The sequence below is a fragment of the Conger conger genome, chromosome 17, assembly GCF_963514075.1.
Source record: "Conger conger chromosome 17, fConCon1.1, whole genome shotgun sequence".
NCBI lineage: Eukaryota > Metazoa > Chordata > Actinopteri > Anguilliformes > Congridae > Conger > Conger conger.
This window is the reverse complement of record NC_083776.1, coordinates 9,053,735-9,075,534: the sequence shown is the minus strand read 5'-3', so window position 1 is coordinate 9,075,534 and position 21,800 is coordinate 9,053,735. Positions and strand designations below refer to the sequence as shown.

At 42.4% G+C, this 21,800-nt stretch overlaps 1 protein-coding gene across 1 annotated transcript in view; it reads right to left on the bottom strand.

The window, feature by feature from the left end:
- The window catches only part of LOC133116879 (receptor tyrosine-protein kinase erbB-4-like), a 235,788-nt gene extending 224,468 nt beyond the window's left edge, over window positions 1-11,320 (bottom strand). Inside the window, exon 1 of the mRNA XM_061226882.1 lies at window positions 11,017-11,320. Within this exon, the coding sequence (XP_061082866.1) occupies window positions 11,017-11,095 (79 nt within the window). The 5' untranslated portion in view covers window positions 11,096-11,320. The remainder of the gene's footprint in view (window positions 1-11,016) is intronic.
- Window positions 11,321-21,800: the final 10,480 nt, after the last annotated feature.

Genomic DNA, 21,800 nt, shown 5'->3' with positions numbered 1-21,800 from the left:
ATGAGACTGCAGCTGGGTTTGTTGTTCTAATTAAGGCAATTATGGAAATGCAGAGGCAGATGGTGGTAGACAGAGGGGTAAGATCAGGCTGTACAAACATGCCCCCTCCCTCCCACCCTAATGCAGTCGCCACGGAACCATCCAGAACGGACCCCTCCCTCGGCCAAGAGCCGATGCTCACCGCGGCAAGGCCATTTATGGCGGCGCTGACGGAGTGTCAGCTGACCTGACTACTGATCCAGGATTGGCTAGCCTGTCTCGTGACCCTCGGCACTATGAAGACGAATCGTTCAATTCACTGTCGCCTCCATTAACCTTCAGCGCTCTTTGAAGACAGCTCTTTAAAGGCGACAGCTTTGCGAATGCACCAGGGGCCTTGTTTACCAAATTCATTTACCAAAATATTTACCGTACTTGCACTAAATGAGTGAGTATGCACACATCCGTAATCCTGTATATGTACAAAAATGTTATCAAAGTAGCATATGCCACACATACATATACAGTGTTTCATTGAGAAATCACAAATATCCTTTATTTGTTGGCCTGTTTGTCTGCTACTCGTCTCCACAGAAAAAGTATGCGTGGTCCCATAGTCCTCACACAAAAAGATATGGGTTTGGTTCTCACAAATGCAATACAGCATACAGAACAATGCAGGTGCGTGCCAGAGTAGAACAATTACTTTACTGCTCACAGTGACATATTGAAGAATATGTTGATTAGGCAACAAGTGATGAGTTGTTTATATCTTATTCATTAGATGTGATAGCCCACCATATCATCACGTTATGAGTGTTCAGTTGCGCTAATGCATTTGTTTTCGAGGATGCACTATATACTTTCTCACTGTAAATTTCAATTTGGGAATCTCTCCATTAGCAATACAAGCCCATGTAGATTGATGATTGTGACATAGATCCTTGTGATTGCGGTTCTCTCGCTGCTCACTGAAGCGGTACAATAATGCCCAGCGAATACCAGCACACATGCCTCATCTCCAATTCTGTTCAGCGAGAGTAAAGTGCTTCCAATGTGCTTTCTCACTAAACTCTAAGAACAAAGGGTTACTACATGTAACCTCTTCAAGTGGGTTGAAACTGTAGATACAGGGCTTTTACTAATATGAAAAAGGTTCAACATGAAGCTGAAACCTACACTAAATAACTCTTCACCCAGAATATATGGCTCAACCTTCACAACAGTAAATAACCTTTTGTAAGAGCAAAGGTTTTTTAAGTGAACAACATTCCACATAGAACATGTTATCCATACAAAAAGAACCCACTCAGAACCCTTCTTTTCAAAGTTTATTTGTTCATATGCATGGCATGATGTCTACATACAGGTGTACACTTTCAAAAATGTGATAAATCAAGTTAGCATGGAATTGGGAACACGTGGATTTGTGTGGACGGATAGACAATAAATGACATCTTATATTAAATTAGATCTTTTTCATGTGGATATTACAGTAACATTAGTGAAACATGCAATATGCTGCCAGCACCGTCTGTACTGTGTTAAGTGCTTTGTAGCGAGATGCTAGTTCACAACACCTGTCCCTTGGAGGCTTTTCAAAAGCCTCGGAGTCAAATGCAAGGAATAGGAGGGGAAGGCATCTACATTTCAGCCAGATAATGGAGGCAGAAACAGAGAAAGAGTAAAGAGGAGTGTTAAACTCTGGGTAGAGGAATGTTTTGGTTATGTGAATCATGTTGATTCTCTTTGATCCATGAGTTAACAGCCTTATTAAAAACATTCTAGCATCATCAGACATTTTTAGCTCTAAAACAGAGTTCTAAAACATTGTTGGTTTCACAAATAAAATAGAGAAAGAGACGACTTAAAGATTTAAATTTCACAACAGCCAGGCCTACAGTACTACACCACCTATGCTGAGCAGTCAACTGTCATAAGGATTAGGAAATAGGTTATTTTCTGTATATTCCCAAATACATATGTGAATGAATGAATGAATGAAATAAATACATATATTTTAACCTGTGTCTGTGTGCATGTGTGTTTATTTGTGTGTGCATGTGTGTGTGTGTGTGTGTGTCTGTGTGTGTGTGCATGTGTGTGTGTGTGTGTGTGTGTGTGTGTGTGTGTGTGTGTGCGCATGCGTGCATGCGTGTGTGTGTGCATGTGTGTGTGCATGTGTGTATTGACCTTCAAAATGCTCAGTCTTTGGACTGGGAATCTGGTTCTTGATTTTAGCTAAGAGTGCACCTGCTACACTCTGATTGGCTGGGGAGCAGTTGAAAACGGTGCTCAGACCAGCCCTCTCTCATAAATGTGCAGAAAGCTCAGCCGCAATTAAACCAGGAATGTGCTAAAGTAGGGGAAATGTGCCGTTTCAAGCCGATCTTTGAAAATGGAAAATTAATGGTCCAATCCCCGCTCAGGAAAAGTTTGTCTTTATTATTGCTATTTTAGAGGTCAGAATTATGAACTAAAAAGCACGATCAGAGTGAGAAACAGACAGTGAGAGGGGATGAGACAGAGGCCAAGAGAGAGAAACAGGAGCTGGCCCAGTCACATGACTGCCACAGCCAATCCAGAGAGCCTTGGCTAAAGCAAAACCAATGAGGGCAAGAGGATGAGGAGGGGAGGGGCCAAGACCTGTGAGCTAGACTGGCTACATCCGTAGTCTGCCCTTTTTGACAAGAGGAAATATGCTGAACAATCTGTTCCGATTAACAAACAACAGACAGCACTGACATCAGATGAACCCTTAATCAAGCTTCAGTCTAATTAGATTGCTCGTTTAATATTTTAAAAACTAACGATTAATTTTGTAATGATATGTAATTTGCACCTAAAAATAAGTCAATAAGCTCTTGAAAAGTAACCTCTGGGAAACTGTTTAATTGGATGTGTAAAATGCTGTCTGAGCCAGCATCCCTCACTGCACAAGAGAACAGACATATTTTCCCAAACACTTAATGGTGCTTAATTACCCAAAAAAGAGAGATCTCTTCACAAAAACAAATAGGCTAAATGCTTAAATGATTGATAGTTGGAAGGGTGATTCATGGCCATGTGTTTCTTTTTCAATTTTCTTTTCAAACGACATATCCACCAACCGTATTCTACGCACTGAAAGCACAGTCGAAAGGTGTATTGTAAGTGAAAGTCTAGCTTTGACCGGAACTGTGAAATGATGAACAAAGACAGTCGCTGCAAAACCAGCAGCTGCCCTGTCCATTCCGGGAGTCTGCAAACGGTCCATCTCCCCAAATGTGTAGAGCCGAGCGTCTGCCCACTCCTCTGTCTCTCCCTCCCTCCGGCGTTCTGAATTCCCACAATCCCCTGTGCCTACCCTCAGCTGTCACTTCGGCCTGGATGCTCATTTATAACAGGTCACTGACACACAACGGGCATTTAAAAGGACAAAGTGCCCCGGCTCTGTTTTAGCAGTCGTCACCCAGACCCAGACCCAAAGCCTGGCACAGTTTACCCCACGGCTAGAGCAACGGAACCAGCCCCCAATCTGGTGTACTGTCCCCCACAGCTAGAGACCAACGGAGCCAGCCCCCAGCCTGGTGCAGTGTCCCCCACACGGGTAGAGACCAACGGAGCCAGCCCCCAGCCTGGTGTACTGTCCCCCACAGCTAGAGACCAACGGAGCCAGCCCCCAGCCTGGTGCAGTGTCCCCCACACGGGTAGAGACCAACGGAGCCAGCCCCCAGCCTGGTGTACTGTCCCCCACACGGCTAGAGACCAACGGAGCCAGCCCCCAGCCTGGTGCAGTGTCCCCCACACGGCTAGAGACCAACGGAGCCAGCCCCCAGCCTGGTGCAGTGTCCCCCACACGGCTAGAGACCAACGGAGCCAGCCCCCAGCCTGGTGCAGTGTCCCCCACACGGCTAGAGACCAACGGAGCCAGCCCCCAGCCTGGTGTACTGTCCCCCACACGGGTAGAGACCAACAGAGCCAGCCCCCAGCCTGGTGTACTGTCCCCCACACGGCTAGAGACCAACAGAGCCAGCCCCCAGCCTGGTGTACTGTCCCCCACACGGGTAGAGACCAACAGAGCCAGCCCCCAGCCTGGTGTACTGTCCCCCACACGGCTAGAGACCAACAGAGCCAGCCCCCAGCCTGATGCACTGTCCCCCACAGCAGCAGAGCCGGACCCAAGCTTTTCACACCTTTACAGCCACCTGCAACTGCACTGAATTGGCCTGCACCGGTAATATCACAACCGTTAATGTCAAACGACTAACTAAATACCCTTCAAATTACAGGAGACAAAATGGCAGCACGTACTCTTCTCAGCATGAGCCTCGACTGCAGTCCATCAGAAAGCAGAGCACGAACGCACGCTCATTCGAATGCCTCGTTCTTATTGAAATCAAGTGAGAGAGAGACGGACCTAGAGAAAGCACTACAATTTGGACGTGCGTCGGCGGTTTAAGAGCATTAAAACCTTCTCAGTTTTAAACAGCCGTGCCTGACGCAGCGACGCGTTCTTCTTCCCCCATGGGCTCAGGCGGACAGATGAAGATTAAACGTGAGGTAGGGCTGTTCAGTCTGAGTGCAGCCGAAATCGCTCACGGCCCCAGCTGTAATTACACTGTAGATGAAGATCAACTATGAATATTTGAAAAGGGGATTACAAAAGAGAAAAAAAACAACCATGAAATTACCCCTCGAGCGCAAAGAGCACACACCATCTTTTAAGAGCCGTACCACCCTCCACCCCCGCGTTTTTCGCCTAGTGTTGCTGCTCCTACTTATTTGGCCGATGTTCCCGAACTGAAAGACGAAGTAAGACTCAGCCATCGCCATCGCCTGCACAGGAAAGGCGGGGTGCCTTGGCTTCCCACCACGGCAGTACTGACAGGACCACTGAGGAGGATACCTGTGCTTTATTGTCACTGTCAAAACTTCATCTGCTACACGAGTCCTCACAATGTAGAGGGAACAATAGACGAGTCCATGCCCTCAGGCTCAAGGCGCAGGCCGACAGGCCGACCTCTTAGCAGAGCAACGCTGTCGATCAGGGGGATGGATCCAGTCCTGTATCTCTAGCACACGCTAGGCTTTGGTTTACCCCAGCATTGTTCAATTGTACAGCTGAGAGCCTCAGCTCTGTAAAGGCTCGGACGGGTGAGATAGGCAAATACGGTGGCATGGTCACTTTCAGACGTGAGCATTCGCTTTGACGTTAAAGCGCTACTTTCAAAAGGTGATCGAGTTTCTCTCGCCCCCGCGCTCCCTCACTCATGGAAGGGAGGGAACCTGAGGCTTTTTTGGCAAACGCTAACGAGATAAAGACTTAGCGTTAAGTGATTTTACAAACCACAGCCTCACGTTTCTGGCTCACGACCGGATGCGACATTTAGCCTGACCAGGTTGGCAGTGAAAGCAAAGAAAGCAAAGTCCATCCAAACTCAGGGTATGCAATTTTCGAATAAACAGTGGCCACTTTCTACTTTTGATCAGTCATCGTTTTGTGTAGTTGGGGTTCTAATTGGCAACTCAGCCATTGACAAAAACATATTTCTGGCTAAACGCTAGTAGATTGAGTAGATTGATTGCAAGTAGATTCTGACAAATTCTAACTTCCAGGTGCAAACAAAGTGAGGGACAGCCTGACACTGACACTAAAAATAGCCTAAAAAGTACCACTAACTGTGATGATGTTAATATAGTGATGTACTAAATGTTGTGGTTATGCGTGTATGCATGTATATATTGCTGTACAGCCCCTTCCAGCAGTGTTCTAGGTCATTTTTGTTTGACCTTTTTGTAAGAAAAAACAATGGAAAGTAAGATGGAATCTTAGCCCAGCCCAGTCCATTGACGGCAGTAAAAGACAAGTAATGTACGAGTACGTGCAGATGGTCAAATTCATAATACTAGTTCTGTAGAATAAAAAACAGCATCTCCTACAGCACAGCGTTCGTCCCCTTCCCTGCACAGACATTTTTTTGGGGGGGGGGAAGACAATGAAATGGTCACCTCAGGAAGTCTCCCACCGAGTCCAGCCCATCATAGCTTAGGCTAGCAAGAGGGATGGCTGAAGCTGAACACAAAGCTGAAGCTGAACACAAAGCTAGCCCCCTCAACCTTCCTGTTCAATAACCGCGTCCCTCTCCACCTAATCCAATGTGTGGAGAGCAATCTTCCGCAGAACCGCCTGTGTGCATCTCCCACGGGGCGTACACATTGGTATGGGCTGAGGTGAGCCTGGCCACTTCAGTGAGAAGTACTTATTAGGTGTGAGCTGCAGGGTGGTAAAGCTCCTGCCATTCGAAGCCTCGCGGGGCCGCACTGGACTCTGGGATTGATTTTGGCCGTGTCTGTGCGGTGACCTATTATAACTGCCGTTTAAAAAGGCCGGCAACTCATGCCTGCAGGCTGGGGGAACGAGTGTCTGAGAGGAATTACAACTACAAGTCATACAAAACTTTCAGTCGCTTTGGGGAATTCCTCCAGACTTCCACTGCCAGCCTGCCTCTCGCCCCGAGAAGAGGGAGGTGAAATTAAATTAGGATGGAAGCGTCCTTCTTGTTTTTGAGCGATGGCTGTGAGGTCTCTTGTTCTGAAGAAGGCTTAAGGCCTGGTACTCTACTGATAGATTAAAACTTTTGGAGCAGTGCGTTTCATTCCCGGTCCTGGAGAGCCGCAGGGTGTGCTGGATTTTGTTATCACCTTCATATTAGCAACAAATTCATACCCCGGAAACCAGGTGAGGTGAGTTAACTGTAATTAGCGGCTTTAAATGATCAATTAAGCGCAGAGTAACGAGTGACAAAAGCCAACACAGGTCTAACTGCTCATAAGCCCACTGCGAAAGGTTATAAGCACCAGTCCCCAGAATAAAAGTCAGCTAATAACAAAAAAGAGCCCAATGGGGTCATCATGACCAAGACTTTAAAAATAACTTGCACGCTTTGAGCATCTCTGTGCTGTGTGGACAGACCAAAATAGCAACTACCGCTCCTGGATAACTCCTTCCGGGCACCATGCACTGAAAATGACACATAATCTCTCAAAATATACAGAGAAGGGCAACAAGGAGTATGCTCAGGGATCAAAAAATGACATTCTAAGACGAGGCTTAAGGTAAAATCTCTCCTCAGTCTCAACAAATCGAGAATAAGAGAGATTAATACTTTACATTTTAATAGAGGTTATACCAGTGGATTATAAAGCATAAGTGGAAGTTCGTTTAAGGTCATTTTTACACTGACACAATGACATTTTTTCTGAACCCTTTAAGAAAGTTGTTAATGCAAGGAATAGCTTGCAGTGAAAGCACATATCTCTAGGAGAGTAACTAGCAACGGTTACAAATGACCTTTAGTGATCAATTAAGTACCAAATAAAACCAAAAACCTGGGTGTGTTGCTCTCCACATCCCGGGCTGAGGACTAAAGGCAAAATGATGACCCTAGATAAGTTAAATAAACATATTATACTCATCCTTTAACCTGCATGTGTTCCCCAAAGACTGCACTCAATGCACCGCACTTACTGTGTGATTAATTTTTGGTTGCTGTGATTACTAGTGTGGTTTAAATCAAGCAGACAATGGTTGCCGTTTTGATATTTGTATTCTGTCATCTTCCACCAGCACAGACTTTCTGAACTCGAAAATGTCAAGATTCATTGTGATCAAAAATGTAGTGCCATCTGTTGCAAGGCAGGAGGCAGAACGTCACAAATGTCTCACAAATAGCATATCTGTGTTACGAGGTAAAACCTATTCTTAGCACATAAATATATATCTACCTGGTTGTTAGAGGTTGGAAATTACCATCGCAAATCCTTTGATTGGGTACGCCAAAGCATGTTTGTGTTATTCAACTAAAGGAATTAAACTGACAAGTCAGCAATCAACTTTCTCACTGTATTATCAGTGCAACCCTCCATCCTTAGCACATTTGTTTATTTTTGTGATGTTGATACAGACCCACAGCTAAAATTAATGTTTCAATGTTCTGCATGTCTAAAATAATGACACACTGTCATTGACTGTGCACAACAACATGAACAGACAAATTCATGACATTTCATCAAATGCAGTATGTCGCTAAATGTATTTATAGTGACAGTACATCAGAGGGTTTTGTATTTTTCGTTTTTGAGTTTTTTTACAATTTTGTCTCGGAAAAAAATGTTCCTATTCCAATTACAATACAATTGCAATACAATTCCCAACAAATATCTGAAATACAAAAATGTTTCATAGGGCTACCGGGACTTGAGCTAATTCCTGAACACATGGTCTATCAAAATACAGTTTAAAGGACAGGAACTTCATATTGAAACGTTGATGGGTGACACCCCCAGGGGTATAATCCCATTTAGTTTGAAATCGCAAAGATAATGATGCCAAATGTATGAATTCTGATGCACATATTGTTTGCATATGCATCACTGGGAGTAATCTGTCAATCATTCACCATTGCAATCTTATAAAGCCAGATTGCATGCATTATGCTCTGATCATTTGTATTGTACACTGATTTTCTCCTTTAGGAGGGGGGGGGGGGGTGTCTCTGTATAATGTTCAGAGCTCATTACTTTTCACTATTCCTTTATGAGAAAAGTTGGGGACACTGCATAAATAAATACTTATGTCTTTCAGAGTATGCACATTTTCTGATAATCGAGCAATAAAGCTTTTTTATTTTTCCTTACCAACGTATTTTCATTTTTTTTTACCATATTTGCTAAATGTGTGGAGGAACAGCCTCAAACTTACCCATTTCCTCTTTCTGTAAAGTGTCGTTGTGACAGTGTCATGGTACAAATTACTATGTAAATAAAATAGATTTGGACTGACAAGCTAAAATACTTAACTCGGAATTTTAATGATTGTATTACAAACTGTTTTTTGTTTTTTTTAAGCCTTATAATCTCTTACATCTTGTGTTTGCGCCTTTCATTTAATGTTGTATTCAATAAATGTTATATTCTCTTGTTTTTATTATTATTATTATTATTATTATTATTATTATTATTATTATTATTATTATATCAGTATTATTATTATTATTATAAAATGTTATGTAACCAATTTGAGATTGGTGACATCATTGATATGGTCTTTTTTTTCTTCTTTTTTTTGGAGGTTGGCTCGTTTGCAAGTTCTTAACGGTGTTTTTTTTTGTGGTTTAATAGGGAAGCCGATTTGTGAACGGTATTAGGTAGTGAAGTGCTTAAAGTAACAAAACCCCTGCTTTACCTGAGAAACCAGATAAAGCCTGGCACATTTAGCAAAGTTTCTGCAGTGGTGCGATAAAGAAGGCGGGTGACATACAATTATTCAACAAAACAGACCCCCTCTGTGTGCGACGCTTTCGGAAGCTGCAGAGAAGCTCCGCGCCCATGCTCCCAAGATTTGAGAGCAGGTGTGAGAACGCGCAACTCTTTAGATCAGCCCAGTTTTGGCACAAAAGTAAGGGGTACTTAACTGGGGATTTCTAGAGGTGAAAGCTGTTAATTCGCAATGCTATCAAATAATGCATTATGACAAATTATGTATGGTTTTTTGCTAACGTAATAGCTGTAATAATGCGTCAATAATTGCATGTATACATATATATTCGTGACGATATGAAGTAAATTTCGCTTATTCGCACCAGAATGAAGCCTCATCTCTACTCAAAGCCACAGATATCGCATGTGCGTCTGCCTGTGTGTCTCCGGCTGATATCTCCACCTTGTGGTGATGCGAACGGCTCCTTTCGTTTTATTTGTCCTACAAAGTTGACGCATATATTGTAATCACTATAGGCACACCAAGTGCGCGTTCATGTCGACAGCCACATTACTGTATGGAACTCACTTATTATATCACCGGACCTGTCCTTCTGTAAGGGAAAGGGGGAATAGCCAAGACATTATGCAATCATTGCAATGTGTATATTCTACAACTATCTAAATATCTGGTTGTCAGGTGAGATGATTTTCACCAGTTAATTTTCATTTCCATCAGTTTCAGGAAAATAATCCCGCTACGATGGGCTCAATAACCTGGAGAGGTATTAAGTAGTATCCCTCTCAAACGCGAGCGTACAGGCACGAACACATACACACTTTTAAGACACACACAAGTGACCCTGTTACACAAGAAAAAATATAAAATTTTCAATTAAAAATTTGGAACAACAAAATGCTTAACCAGTAAAGTTGTTCCACCAACACCACTTCTTGGTGGTGTAATCCTTGGAAATCAGGGTAAACACGAGGAGAAAACGTATATATTTGTTCATTTGTATGATAGAACATACTACAATATGTGACGACTAAACTCTAAGGATCTTAAAGCACGTAGCATCATAGAGTAAACTCGTACACATTGGTATAAGATCAGTTTCAATCATTACCCACAGTTCACAACCCACTTTAAGAAAGAAAATGACTTTTGTTAATTCAACAGTGCAACAGTGAGGAAAACAAGAGCAATTGTTAAAATCCTTCTCTCACAAGCACTGAATTAGAAGGGGGAAAGACTAGACTAGCTTGCATACTGTGTGTCCCCGCGACACGTGGAGGGAACGAACAGTCAGTGCTCTATTCTCTGCAAATTCAACAGTGCCATTCTGTGCGCGGGACTGAAAGCACAGCATTCCCTAATTACAGATTCGTTCGAGGCCACTTCAACACGCTGATGAAATCAACGTGCAGTCCTCCACAAAACCTTCAGTACGAGTAGAATTAAACATTAAGATTAAAAAATGCCTTTGTTAATTGAAATTATGTTCTTTCTTTAAGCGCAACTGTGTGTAATCGAACGATCTTGTTTGGCATAACATATCATTGTTATGGTTCCATAGCTGGCAGGGATTAACAAACATTTCAAGGGAAATCAGATGAAAGCACCTTAATTAAGTCCTTAATTCGTCATAGTAGACCATTCAAACTGGGAGTCTAAAAACTCCAGGAGACATTCGGGCACAATACCGTTTGTGCGTAATGGAATAACGCGCGCGCTGTGGTGTGCGCGGCCAGGTAAACAACCGTGGCGCACGAGGTATTAGAGCTGTCACTCACCTGGCTGAGAAAAGCTCACTCCTATCACCACAGAAGTCAAAAGAAAAGCGAGGCAACGCAGAAAAGAGGCGAGCTTCATTTTGGGGGGTTGTCGGTAACTCCTTTAAATTCACATGACAAGAAACGTATCCCTTTTGCTCCCAGTTGGAAATACAACAAATACCCGTGAACGCTTCGATCCTCAAATTTTGAATAATGTTTCCTACAGGTCTCTTCGTCTGGCTTATTTAGAAGTTAAATGAATAGCAGCTAATTTCCTCGTCTCACTACGGCTTGCGCAGAGTGAAATGTTATTCTGGTGCCATTCCTCTCCCCCGAGTTCGGTACCCAGCGACGGCTCGCGAGTTAGAGACTCAGCTCATTCGAACGAGTCTTCCCTCCCTCTGCCAAACTGATTGGTCCAGATACCGCTGGTGCACCACGAGCCCCCACCCTTTTGTTATGCCAAGTCTGCTCTTATTGGCTCTGGAGTTGCCAAAAATAATTAAAATATCAGTTGAACCGAAAGTACCTGTCCTTGAGACTGAAGAGTCAGGTGAACTACAGCTGCACCTACTATGGAAATATAATGATTATACAGTGGGCTGCAAAAATGTGGGCAGCCCTTGTTTAAATGTGTTACAATGAATCTGTATTTGATCGAAAGCAAACCTGAACTCTCAATGGTACTGCAAATTCTGATGCAAGATTGCTTTTTATTTTATTTTTATTTGTTTAACTGTTTATAATTTATTTTTAAAAAGGAAAAAGGCTATGTGCAAAAGTTTGGGAACCCCTTTTGATTATTCTTTGTTACTTTTTAAAAAGATGATTACTAAGGCCCAGACCCAGGTGATTTACTCATTAGGGCTTCAATGAGTCAGGTGAGTATAATTCCAGGGCTGGACTTTTTATATCCAATCGCAGTGGCTGGTGTTAACAATGATGGGTTCCTCTAAACAGTTGTCCAAGGATTTCAGAATGAATATGGTTCATTCCCACCAAGAAGGAGAAGGTGAGACCTGCTGAGAAATGTTCAGAAGAACCCACATATCACTGCAAAAAAAAGCCAACACAGGTCTAGTTGTTCACAGCAATACAACATACTTTAAACAACAAAGACCTACATGCAAAAGTTGCCATAAAAAAAATATCACCTCAACAACACAAAAATAAGTGCCTGAAGTATGCAAAAGAAAAAATTGAGAAGCCTGAAGCCTTTTGGAAATTTTAGATTGACTTTTATATTTGCATTTTGATTTATATTACCAGCATCATAATCCTAATGTTTTGCAATTTGTAGATCCAACACTTGTGTTCTCACTGCAAAAAAATTGACTATTTATTTTTGGGATTGAATAAATATTGTTGCAGTTTCATCACAAGAGGTAATGTATTTCACATATGGGAACGAACAGGAACACAAGCGCTGTTGAGGAAGATGCAGGCGATTCATAAAATTGTGGAATATATAGATTTTATGAAATAGGTATTTAACATAAAGCCAATTGTAATGTTCTTGGTATAAATGATCAGACTGAAAACAGAGCACTCAACATGATTCTCCAAAAAGAAATGTCACTTCAAAAAAAGTTATGAAGCTCTTATTTCATGCATTACTTATTTCCAACTACTTGCTTCAAGCGCTTTGAAATATCCCCAAACACTGATCTCGTGCAGAAAGAGGAACTTAAGAAGTCGCAATGCTACTTAGCCATAGCCGTGTAAATAAAGAATGAATAAATGGCAATTAAGAGACTTGAATTTTATTGGTTTAACGGAGGAAAATATTTTGTTGCATAATTATTGAAGCCCAAGCAGACTTTTCCACTATACAACATGCTGTTGTCATTGTTGTGTGACAGTATTGAGAAAGAGGACGGACATTGGGAATTGCATCCTCAATTACATTTGAACTTCCTTCCCCGTTGGCTCCCAATTAAATGCGGTGCCAAGTACAAAATTGTTACAAATAAATCATTACACAGCTTGGGCCCAGCATACTTGATTGATCTTATTTTCCCACTCCCTAAAAAATCCTATCACAAGATGTGCCCCTTCGTGTTTAGAGTAATGGTCCACAGATGGTGTGAGAACTGAGACATTGTATTTATCTGGTATTTTAAAATCATCCTTGCTCCCAATAATCAAATCAGTATCCTACCGCAGCAGAGTTATTCCTAAATCACCTGAAAATGACTCACAGGCCAACTGTGTAGTATATTTTGGAAACTTGTTCATACACATACGAAAACAAAGATGAAACAGCTGAGCTAGATACACTAAAGTTTACAGTGAAATTGACCTGGATAGTTCACTTATATGTAAATATGTAGAAATCTTTCCTCATAAGCTGCGAGGCACTTCATCAGTTTGCTTCACTTCTGAGCCTGCGCAAAATTCTCCCTCTCAACTTTAAATTCAAATGCACAGAACCACAGCACCATCTAGTGCATTAAGAGGACAATACAGTCTCCTTTACTCTGAGGAGGGTCACAATGCTAAATACTGCATTTTAAAATGTATCTAGATATACTGTAGATTCAGTTAGGTATTGGAATCAAAGTCATTTCTCCCATAGCTTCTAGTGTATACAGCTGTCTACCTTGCAGTGCTCTGTAGACAGTAGTAAAGGGTAATAGGGTTTCATGTCTTGCTGTCTGACATGATGTAGGTGCTGGTGTTAATAACGGTTAGAATGTGCTTTTGATCTTTTCACCCTGACTTGAGTACACAAAAGACAGAGGGATCTAGATATAAACTCTCCCTTCGAGTGGTTGAGAGGTGTGACTGTTTTTGGCACCACTACAGGTAATTGTTCATGGCTAAGGTCAAAGTCTCAGGCGGATATGCTTGTGGTTGAGCTGACTGAGAGCTGCAAGTGGCAAAACTTTAAACCGAGCATATGGCCCTCCACTCCTGTGTAGTGATGAACAAAGCAACGTGGAGGGGCACATGTATTGGCACATGGACCAGCTCAGAAAACCTAAGGAAACTGGGCTACTGCAGTTTTCTGTGGTCACGATTCAAGTACCGCGGTTTTAATGTACTCGTTCAGCATTCAATGAAAACGCTCAACAACAAAACAGTGAGTGTAAAGTGAAGAACCCATCTGAGATGTTCCTACAGAATGCAGTGAAGAAGGTTGAACTGAAGGCCTGTAACCAAAGGGACATCATTCAGGGTTACCATGGGGACTGAAGACAGTGGAACCTTCAGAGGCGACCCTGTATTCCCTCAAGCTGTATTCTGTTCAAATCTTTTAGTCTCTTTGTGAAACAGCAGTTCCAGAAAGTCGTCTTCAACAATCAAATGATATCCAGAGCTAGATAATGCCATGCCCTCCTGGTAATTAAACAGGTAGCAGAGGAGATGCATATTGTTCAGATGGCATAGTTTGTTGGATATGATTACTGAAGGAAAAGCATCTCCTTCACCTAAGACTGGGTCGCCTTTCACAGAAAGTTAATTTTGAAAATGCTCCATCGGGAGCCGTTTTAGAGCTGGTGGTGTTAAATGAAGGGGGCTGAACACTGCTGATCTAGGCGTGCATCGATATGAGAATCAGTGGCACAAGCAGTGTCATACCCATAGAGCAACAGTGTACTCAGGGTTGTAGGAATTGCAAGAAAACTGTCTCTACATCCAGGAAGGCAAGTCGGCCATGGCTAATGAGTCAGGCTCTGGGACCAGCACCGCAAAACTGCACTGTGATTAAAGCAATAACCTCGCCAGCAAGAACAAAACACAGATTCACACAAGGACACCTGCCTTGTATCGAGTCATTGCAGGATACTGCACACAGAGCGAGGTATGTTCCCTGCTGATTCATATTTGAAAACAGACTATTTTTAGGTGGCCTTCCTGGCACTGAGAAAGCATAATTAATCTATCATTTTATGACCACAACTATGAAACCAAGAGAAGCAAAGCTCTAAACAGGCAATATTCTCTATCCGTATGTGCTCTTACATGCATGCATGCCCACACGCGGAATTACAACCGAGTCCCATTGTCTTCTTTGTAACTACAAAACAAATTGCATGCCAGGGAATCAACAGATGCAGGCAAAGCTGTTGTGGGTCTGTTGTGTGCGTGTCTACATGTATTCCAAGATGGTGTGAAGACCACACCAGAGGTAGTTCAGAACACAAGCATAGATAAAATGTCATTCCTGGGGAAAAGAGAAAATGCAGCTCAGTTTTTCGTGGCACAACAAAACCATTGCATCATTACCATCAGCGTATAACTGTTTACTGTATCTACGCGTAAGAAATAATTAAGCACTTTTTTACCAACTGAAAGAAGCCCCAGCAAATGACTAATGAAAGCTCCATCTGACCTCTACCTGCCCTTACAGCATGCTGATGCATGTTAAGTGTGTTAGGAGTAAAACTGTGGGAGGTTTTAGTAGCTGGGGCTGGGACTGGGACTGCTACATGCTGAATCACGCCAATACCATGACATCACAGGGGCAAAACAGAGGGGGCTTATTATAGTTTTTTAATTGGGTGGGATGAGCATACTTCGAAATAGCAATTTTTTTAATGAAATCGATACAATTTAGCCACAAATGCCAGAATGAAGCCTGAATATCCATTGGCCTTCCCATTTCCAAGAGCAAAGACAGTTAACAGTTAAGGCTGAAAAAGTACAGGAACGTGTCCATCCCAGAAGCACCTTCTAAGCTGTATACTTCTCATATTCATTACACTGACATGCTTTTATTGTCCAAAATGCCAATTAGCAATTGGTATGCATGATGCATCAACGAGTTCTGCAAGCAGCAGCTGTCAGCTAAATGGCTGACTACACACCTCTGTCTGGCCGGATACTTTTAGACATATATTTAAGGATTGATAATGTTTTTATGTCGATGTAACAATATGTCTCCCCACTGCCAACACCCATAGCTGGCTACTTTTCTCACACAGCAAGCTACTGAAAGATCTGGGGAGCCCCCTTATGCATATCGGCTTTTGAGAAGAAAGCTTTCATTTGTACAGTTCTGTGAGTCAGAACAGGCTGAAACTTGTCTTCTCACGCGTTTCACTGACTAAATAAGATCATAATTTTGCTCAAACAAATGTGCTTGTGGCACCAGTTCCTTTAAATAAAAGATCTGTGAAGTGAACAGTGTTTTATAACAACCGTGAAGAAAGCTGCAGTTGAATGTATGCATGCTCACACCACCTAGTGGAAGCACTGTGAAATAGCACCATTCCAAACTTTCTGCACAAATGTAAAAAGAGAAATACATAAGTGCTGCTAGCTAGCCAGTTATTCTACAGGCATTTGTGCAACTCACTGTTGCTTCATCCTGCCATTCGTGTGAGCTCAGTAAGTGGCATTATAACTACACAAAACACATTGAACACATTGTGCAATGAAGGGATGAAGGATTGTTTATGCAGAGTAATGCAAATAATTGTTTTAAATTTTTACATTATTAGTTGCAAAACATGGAAAACTCCCCAACTCCATCCTGTATAGTAAATGCAATTCCTTGGAAGGAAGGCCACTCTTCAACATGCATCAGTATGTTGTCGTACATAATATTGTACATTCAGATTTAGGCCTCCATTCAATTTATTAGTGGCGCACACCACCAAGTTACAAATCAGACCACACTAATTATGTGTAGAGAACTTCCCTTGATCAATATTCAAATGAAGTAACTTATGACATGATAAGGTATACAAGAGGGAGTAAGGGGGGAGGGGGAGGGATGACTAAGGTACAGTCTGAAGAGGTGTGTTTTGAGTCTGCGTAAAAATATGAGGAGGGATTCTGCTGTTCTGACACTGGTAGGCAGGTCATTCCACCATTGAGGAACCAGAACAGAATAGGTATGAATGTGCAGCTCAACCATCTGGTGCTCGTCTGCATAGTGACCTGAGTATGAGGAGGGAAGGAAAGAAAGAGTTGGGTGTCATCAGCATAGGAGTGAGATAACAGAACCAAGAGACATGGTGTACAGAGAGAAGAGGAGGGGAACAAGAACTGACCCCTGTGGGACACCAGTCCATAGGGGTTGTGGGTCAGAGATTTAGCCCCTCCAAGTCAGAGAGGTGCCATACGAGAGCAGATTTTGTGACACCCATCCCAGTCAGCGATGAGAGCAGAATCTCACGGTTGACTGCATCGAAGGCCGCAGACAGGTCGAGGAAGATGAGGACAGAGGAGAGGGATTTGGCTCAGTGCCGCAGTGACAGCGAGTAGCGGCATCTCAGTGGAGTGGCCACTCTTGAAGCCAGATTGGTTGGGCTCGTGAAGATTGTTCTGGAGGAGATAAGCTGACAGTTGAGAACAGACAGCTTGTACCAGAGTTTCAGATAGGAAAGAAAAAAGTTAGTTGTTCAAAGCAGAGGGGTTAAGAGTAGGTTTTTTCTGAAGAGGAGTGACTTTGTCCCTCTTAAGGGTTGAGAGCATTGCGCCAGAGGAAAGGAAAGTGTTGATTAGGGAGGTGAGAAAAGGGAGGATGGCATTGGAAATGGATTGCAAGAGGGAAGAGGGGATGGGGTCAAGAGGACAGGTGGTTGGGCGATATGATGTGAGGAGTCAGAGAAAGAGGAGACAATCAGGATAGAAAGTTGGGAAAAGTAGGAGGGCCAGCAGGGGGAGAGGGTGGGGCGAAGGAAGGGAGGTGGGAGGGTGAAAGAGAGGAAGTTGAAAACAGTTTGTGAGGGTTAGAGGCGGCTGCGTTAACCTTAGAGCAAAAGCAAGAGAGAGAGAGAAAAAGAAGGATGATAGGAGGGCATCATCGGCAGACACCGAGAGAAGCACTCCACAGATGGTAGGGAGAGGATTGCAGCGGAGAGGATGGAGGTAGACAGGTGGCATAGGTTGCAACGACAGCTGATAGTGGATGCTGGGAGGGATGGATGAGTGTTAAGGATAGTGGGAGAAAAAATAAATGAAGGAATGGTCAGATATTTTGAGGTTACTGAGGTTGGTTGCCATGCAGCACCTTGTGAAAAACCAGTCAAGGAGGCAGGAAAAAAGACCAGCAAGCACATTCTACTTCAAAACTTTATACAAGCAGGACATACTTCAGGACACTCAGAAAACAGTATCCATGAGCATGCGTGTTAAATTAGATATGCAAACGTCTGATATTTAATGCTGCACTCTAAGTAAGGTCAGTCAGTGGACTTGTATTTGTCTGTAGAACAAAGCCAGCCAGATTTTACGTTCAAAGATATTAGTATTTCAGTCTTATACCAGTCTTATGTTTATGAATGTATCAAGGCAGAGAAACATCAGTCAGCACCTCAGACTCAGACTCAACAAAGCCAGAAGAGATTCAAAATAATGACTTTTACATTTACATTTACATTTTAGTCATTTGGCAGACGCTTTTAAACCAAAGCGACTTACAAGTGCATAGGTTCTTCCACAAGTCAAATCATCACATCCAGAACTAGGAAAATCCATAGGAAGTGCTGTTTTAAACATATAGTCATCAAAAGTGCCATTTTTTTTTTTTTTGGGGGGGGGGGGGGGGTTAGACAAGAGGGATAGGGATATCAGAAAGGGGCGGGGGAAATCAGGAGGGAGGACTAAGATATAGTAAGGTAGAGACTTGCACTCTTTGTTTATAATAGTAGCTGGTGTCTCTCTATTCATTTTAAGCTTTAAAGATTTCAGAAAATAAAGCAATGCACAACGTGAATTTACAAAAAAGAAATGGACATTCAGAAAACTGGTTAAATGCTAACATTAAAGAAACATAACCCTTAGTGGCCAGCCCACAAAACTGTTTCCCTGGGGGGATGTGTGCAATTTGAAAATACATCTTAAATCGATTTCTTATTTTGTTATGATTTCCATTTTATTTGTGATTATCATTATTATTAGGCCTTACAGCTACTACAGCTGCAATGCAAATAACTGAGAAATCTTAAATGAAATGGACTAGTTTGTGGTTTCAGCAGCCAAATTATAATTTACTTCATAAAACAGGATTATTGATTATCAATGTGTAAACACTTCTTTCCAGTATTCCACCTCTTTAGTATGGACACCTTTTTCACTAGAAAGAATTGCAGCAGTTATACTTATGCACAATTTGGACAATATGTGGGAACTGAACAATAGATTTTGCATATCATTTAGCAATGTTGTTGCCTGCTATAAATATAGGTTTGAGGAAGACAATTAATATGATGATGCAGTGAATGTACTCCATGTTGTAATCACAGTGGTGCATGGTCAGCCCAATAAAAGTACTGTCAGCCGGTCTTCAAGGCTTAATAAACATGGCAGAGATTGTGAAGCCTCTAAACTTTCACGCCTACGTATTCAACCTGTCTGTACACCAGTAAGATGTCTTCAGTCCGACTCATTCTCTCACACTGATGAGTGCGTTGTGCAACTCTGGTTCTTTTATTAAAGACAAAGTGACACTGTGGGGGAGATGGGGGCTTGACTTTGTGGTTTTTCAGAAACCGAAGTACATGCTTTCCATCACGATTCTGTTACTGTGTTTCTCACACTCGCAGACCTACACATGCACACGCAAGCACACAAGTACAAACATACTAGTTATAGCAAGGAAAAGCACAAGAAGTAGAAAGAAGCTCATGTGAGTCATCCACTCTTAACAGCCATGTCTCCCTGTGAATTTATTAACTTTCTTCAAGGTATTCATAAGAAGTTTTCCCTTCTCCTGGAATCCCCTCAGCCTGTTACACTGTATACACTGAACGTCCAAAGAACTGTTTATCCAACACCTCATAAAAGATAAATTATTTATTTCATGGATTGCCACTCATTTAAATTCCATGCATTTCACAAACTGGGCAAATATTTTGGCAAATATTTACTGGGCAAGTCTTTTGCAGTTTGTCCCCATGTGCTGAATGGCATTGTGTGACTAACCTGGTGGCCATTCATGCAGAACAAAATCCCTGGAGTGAAATCAGCTCTGACAGTGTTCGTATGCAACCAATAGCAGGGGAGTTGTGTAACAGAGTCTGTGGCTTGCTCATGGGCTCTGCAGCTTGTGCCTGGATATCAGGAAAGTGCTTTGAGACATTGCTCCTTTTTGAAAACCAAACACAATTTCTAACAGAGTTAATTTTACATTGAGGCCTTGCAGCATATGTTAAAGAAAGGCAATAGTTGTCCAAAAATAACTCATCGAACAACTCATAAATAATGTCATGCTCCATTATCAGCCATGAAGGTTTCCCAAGTCATGCAGATACAGACCTTTCAATACCAGAAGGGCAGGGAAAGGTTTATTTCCAGACCTCTACACTGTTATAGTGTATCGTGATCAAAAGGAGGACACTAGACTGTTCGTTCTCCCTGCAGTAATTTGGGATTGCATGAGTGAAGAACTGGGCTTTTCATGTTTAGTTAGCCTACAGCAAAGTACAATTACTGGTCTGCTTGCTACATGTGTTGGTAATAACTGCAGTCCATATTTATGGTAACAGTTTAGATGTTTTACTAACGGTGTGACCGTGTGAAGTTTAGGTGCCGCTGATTCAAGTCGGACGCATCGGTATAGCAAAAAAAAAAAAAAAGCACGCGTTGCACGTGCATTAATATGGAGGGTCATGTCCACAATTAATTTTTCTGTGGGGGTGCGTAATTACGTCAATGTGTATAACACAGCAATCGATTTGCATAGTACACTTGGAAATCAAATGTATAAGTTACGCAGATGTCCATTTATATGATAAGTTGTCCATGTATATAATTGTGTGTAATTTTACGGATTGTGCACAAGGGAGGGGCTGACTGAGTCCACATTCAGGACAAGCCTTCGGGAATCGGGACTGTAGCTGCCGGTGATGGATTATACAAATGTCCCATTAAGATACGATTGAAGTAATTAATAGAATTTGGCATGCAATCCTGAAACCGTGTTGTGTGCACCTTTGATGCATAGGCTGCCTTGAATTTTTGTTTTGTTTTGCTTCTCGATGCCTCCTCGATATCTTACCCATTTGAGTGTTGATGGCTTATTTGACGGAGGTTTCGTTCTAAATACACGCCAGACTCACGTCGATGGCGTGGAATATAAATAATGTACGCTGCTGCATGTAACAGTGTAGTGTTTTGGCCTGATAATGGGTTGCAATTCTTGAGAGGATATAGGAAGTTTCCTAAAAAGGTCTGATCACCCTTTGAAAGCCGGTGAATAAAATTATTCGCTTTCTTGACAGTAATCTGCACGCTTTTCTAGACCTGCCGTCAAAATACAAAAAAAAAAATACATCGGGTGACGCAACTTCCGTCACCAGTGTGACAATTGTCTCTGAATCATCACTGCAGCCGAGGTCGAAGAGAGAGAGGAGCGATAAGAGATTAGTGTCGTGACTGCGCCCTTCCGTAATTAGCGCAAAGCGGACGCTGTACAGTGGGCTAGCGCCTCTCGCCTCCGTTTTCAGCCTGCGGTTTTGCAGTTGCAGCCAATTCCCTTTTGTGCAGCTTCCAGCTCCACCGCTGCTACCTCGCAGGGGCAGACGAAATGAACAACGCAACTGCTCTTGCAGATGCAGCTGTCCTTCAAAACCCATTCAATAGCGAAATAAGCATAGATTCAGATGTGTTACTTCGTCAGGATTTGAGGCACTGTATTCATATTGTTCGCCGTTAAAATTCACACTGACATTTACATTTCCGTCCGCACTTTGCATTCTTCGGTCAGAATTCGTGGAGTAAGAATGAATGTATGGGTGCTGGACTAGATGCCATAACACAGACAGCCCCCTGTAGAAACCACAGTCTACTCTACCTCCCAAATCAGGTGAGCAAACTCCTCTCATTTCCAAAAATTACAATTGTCC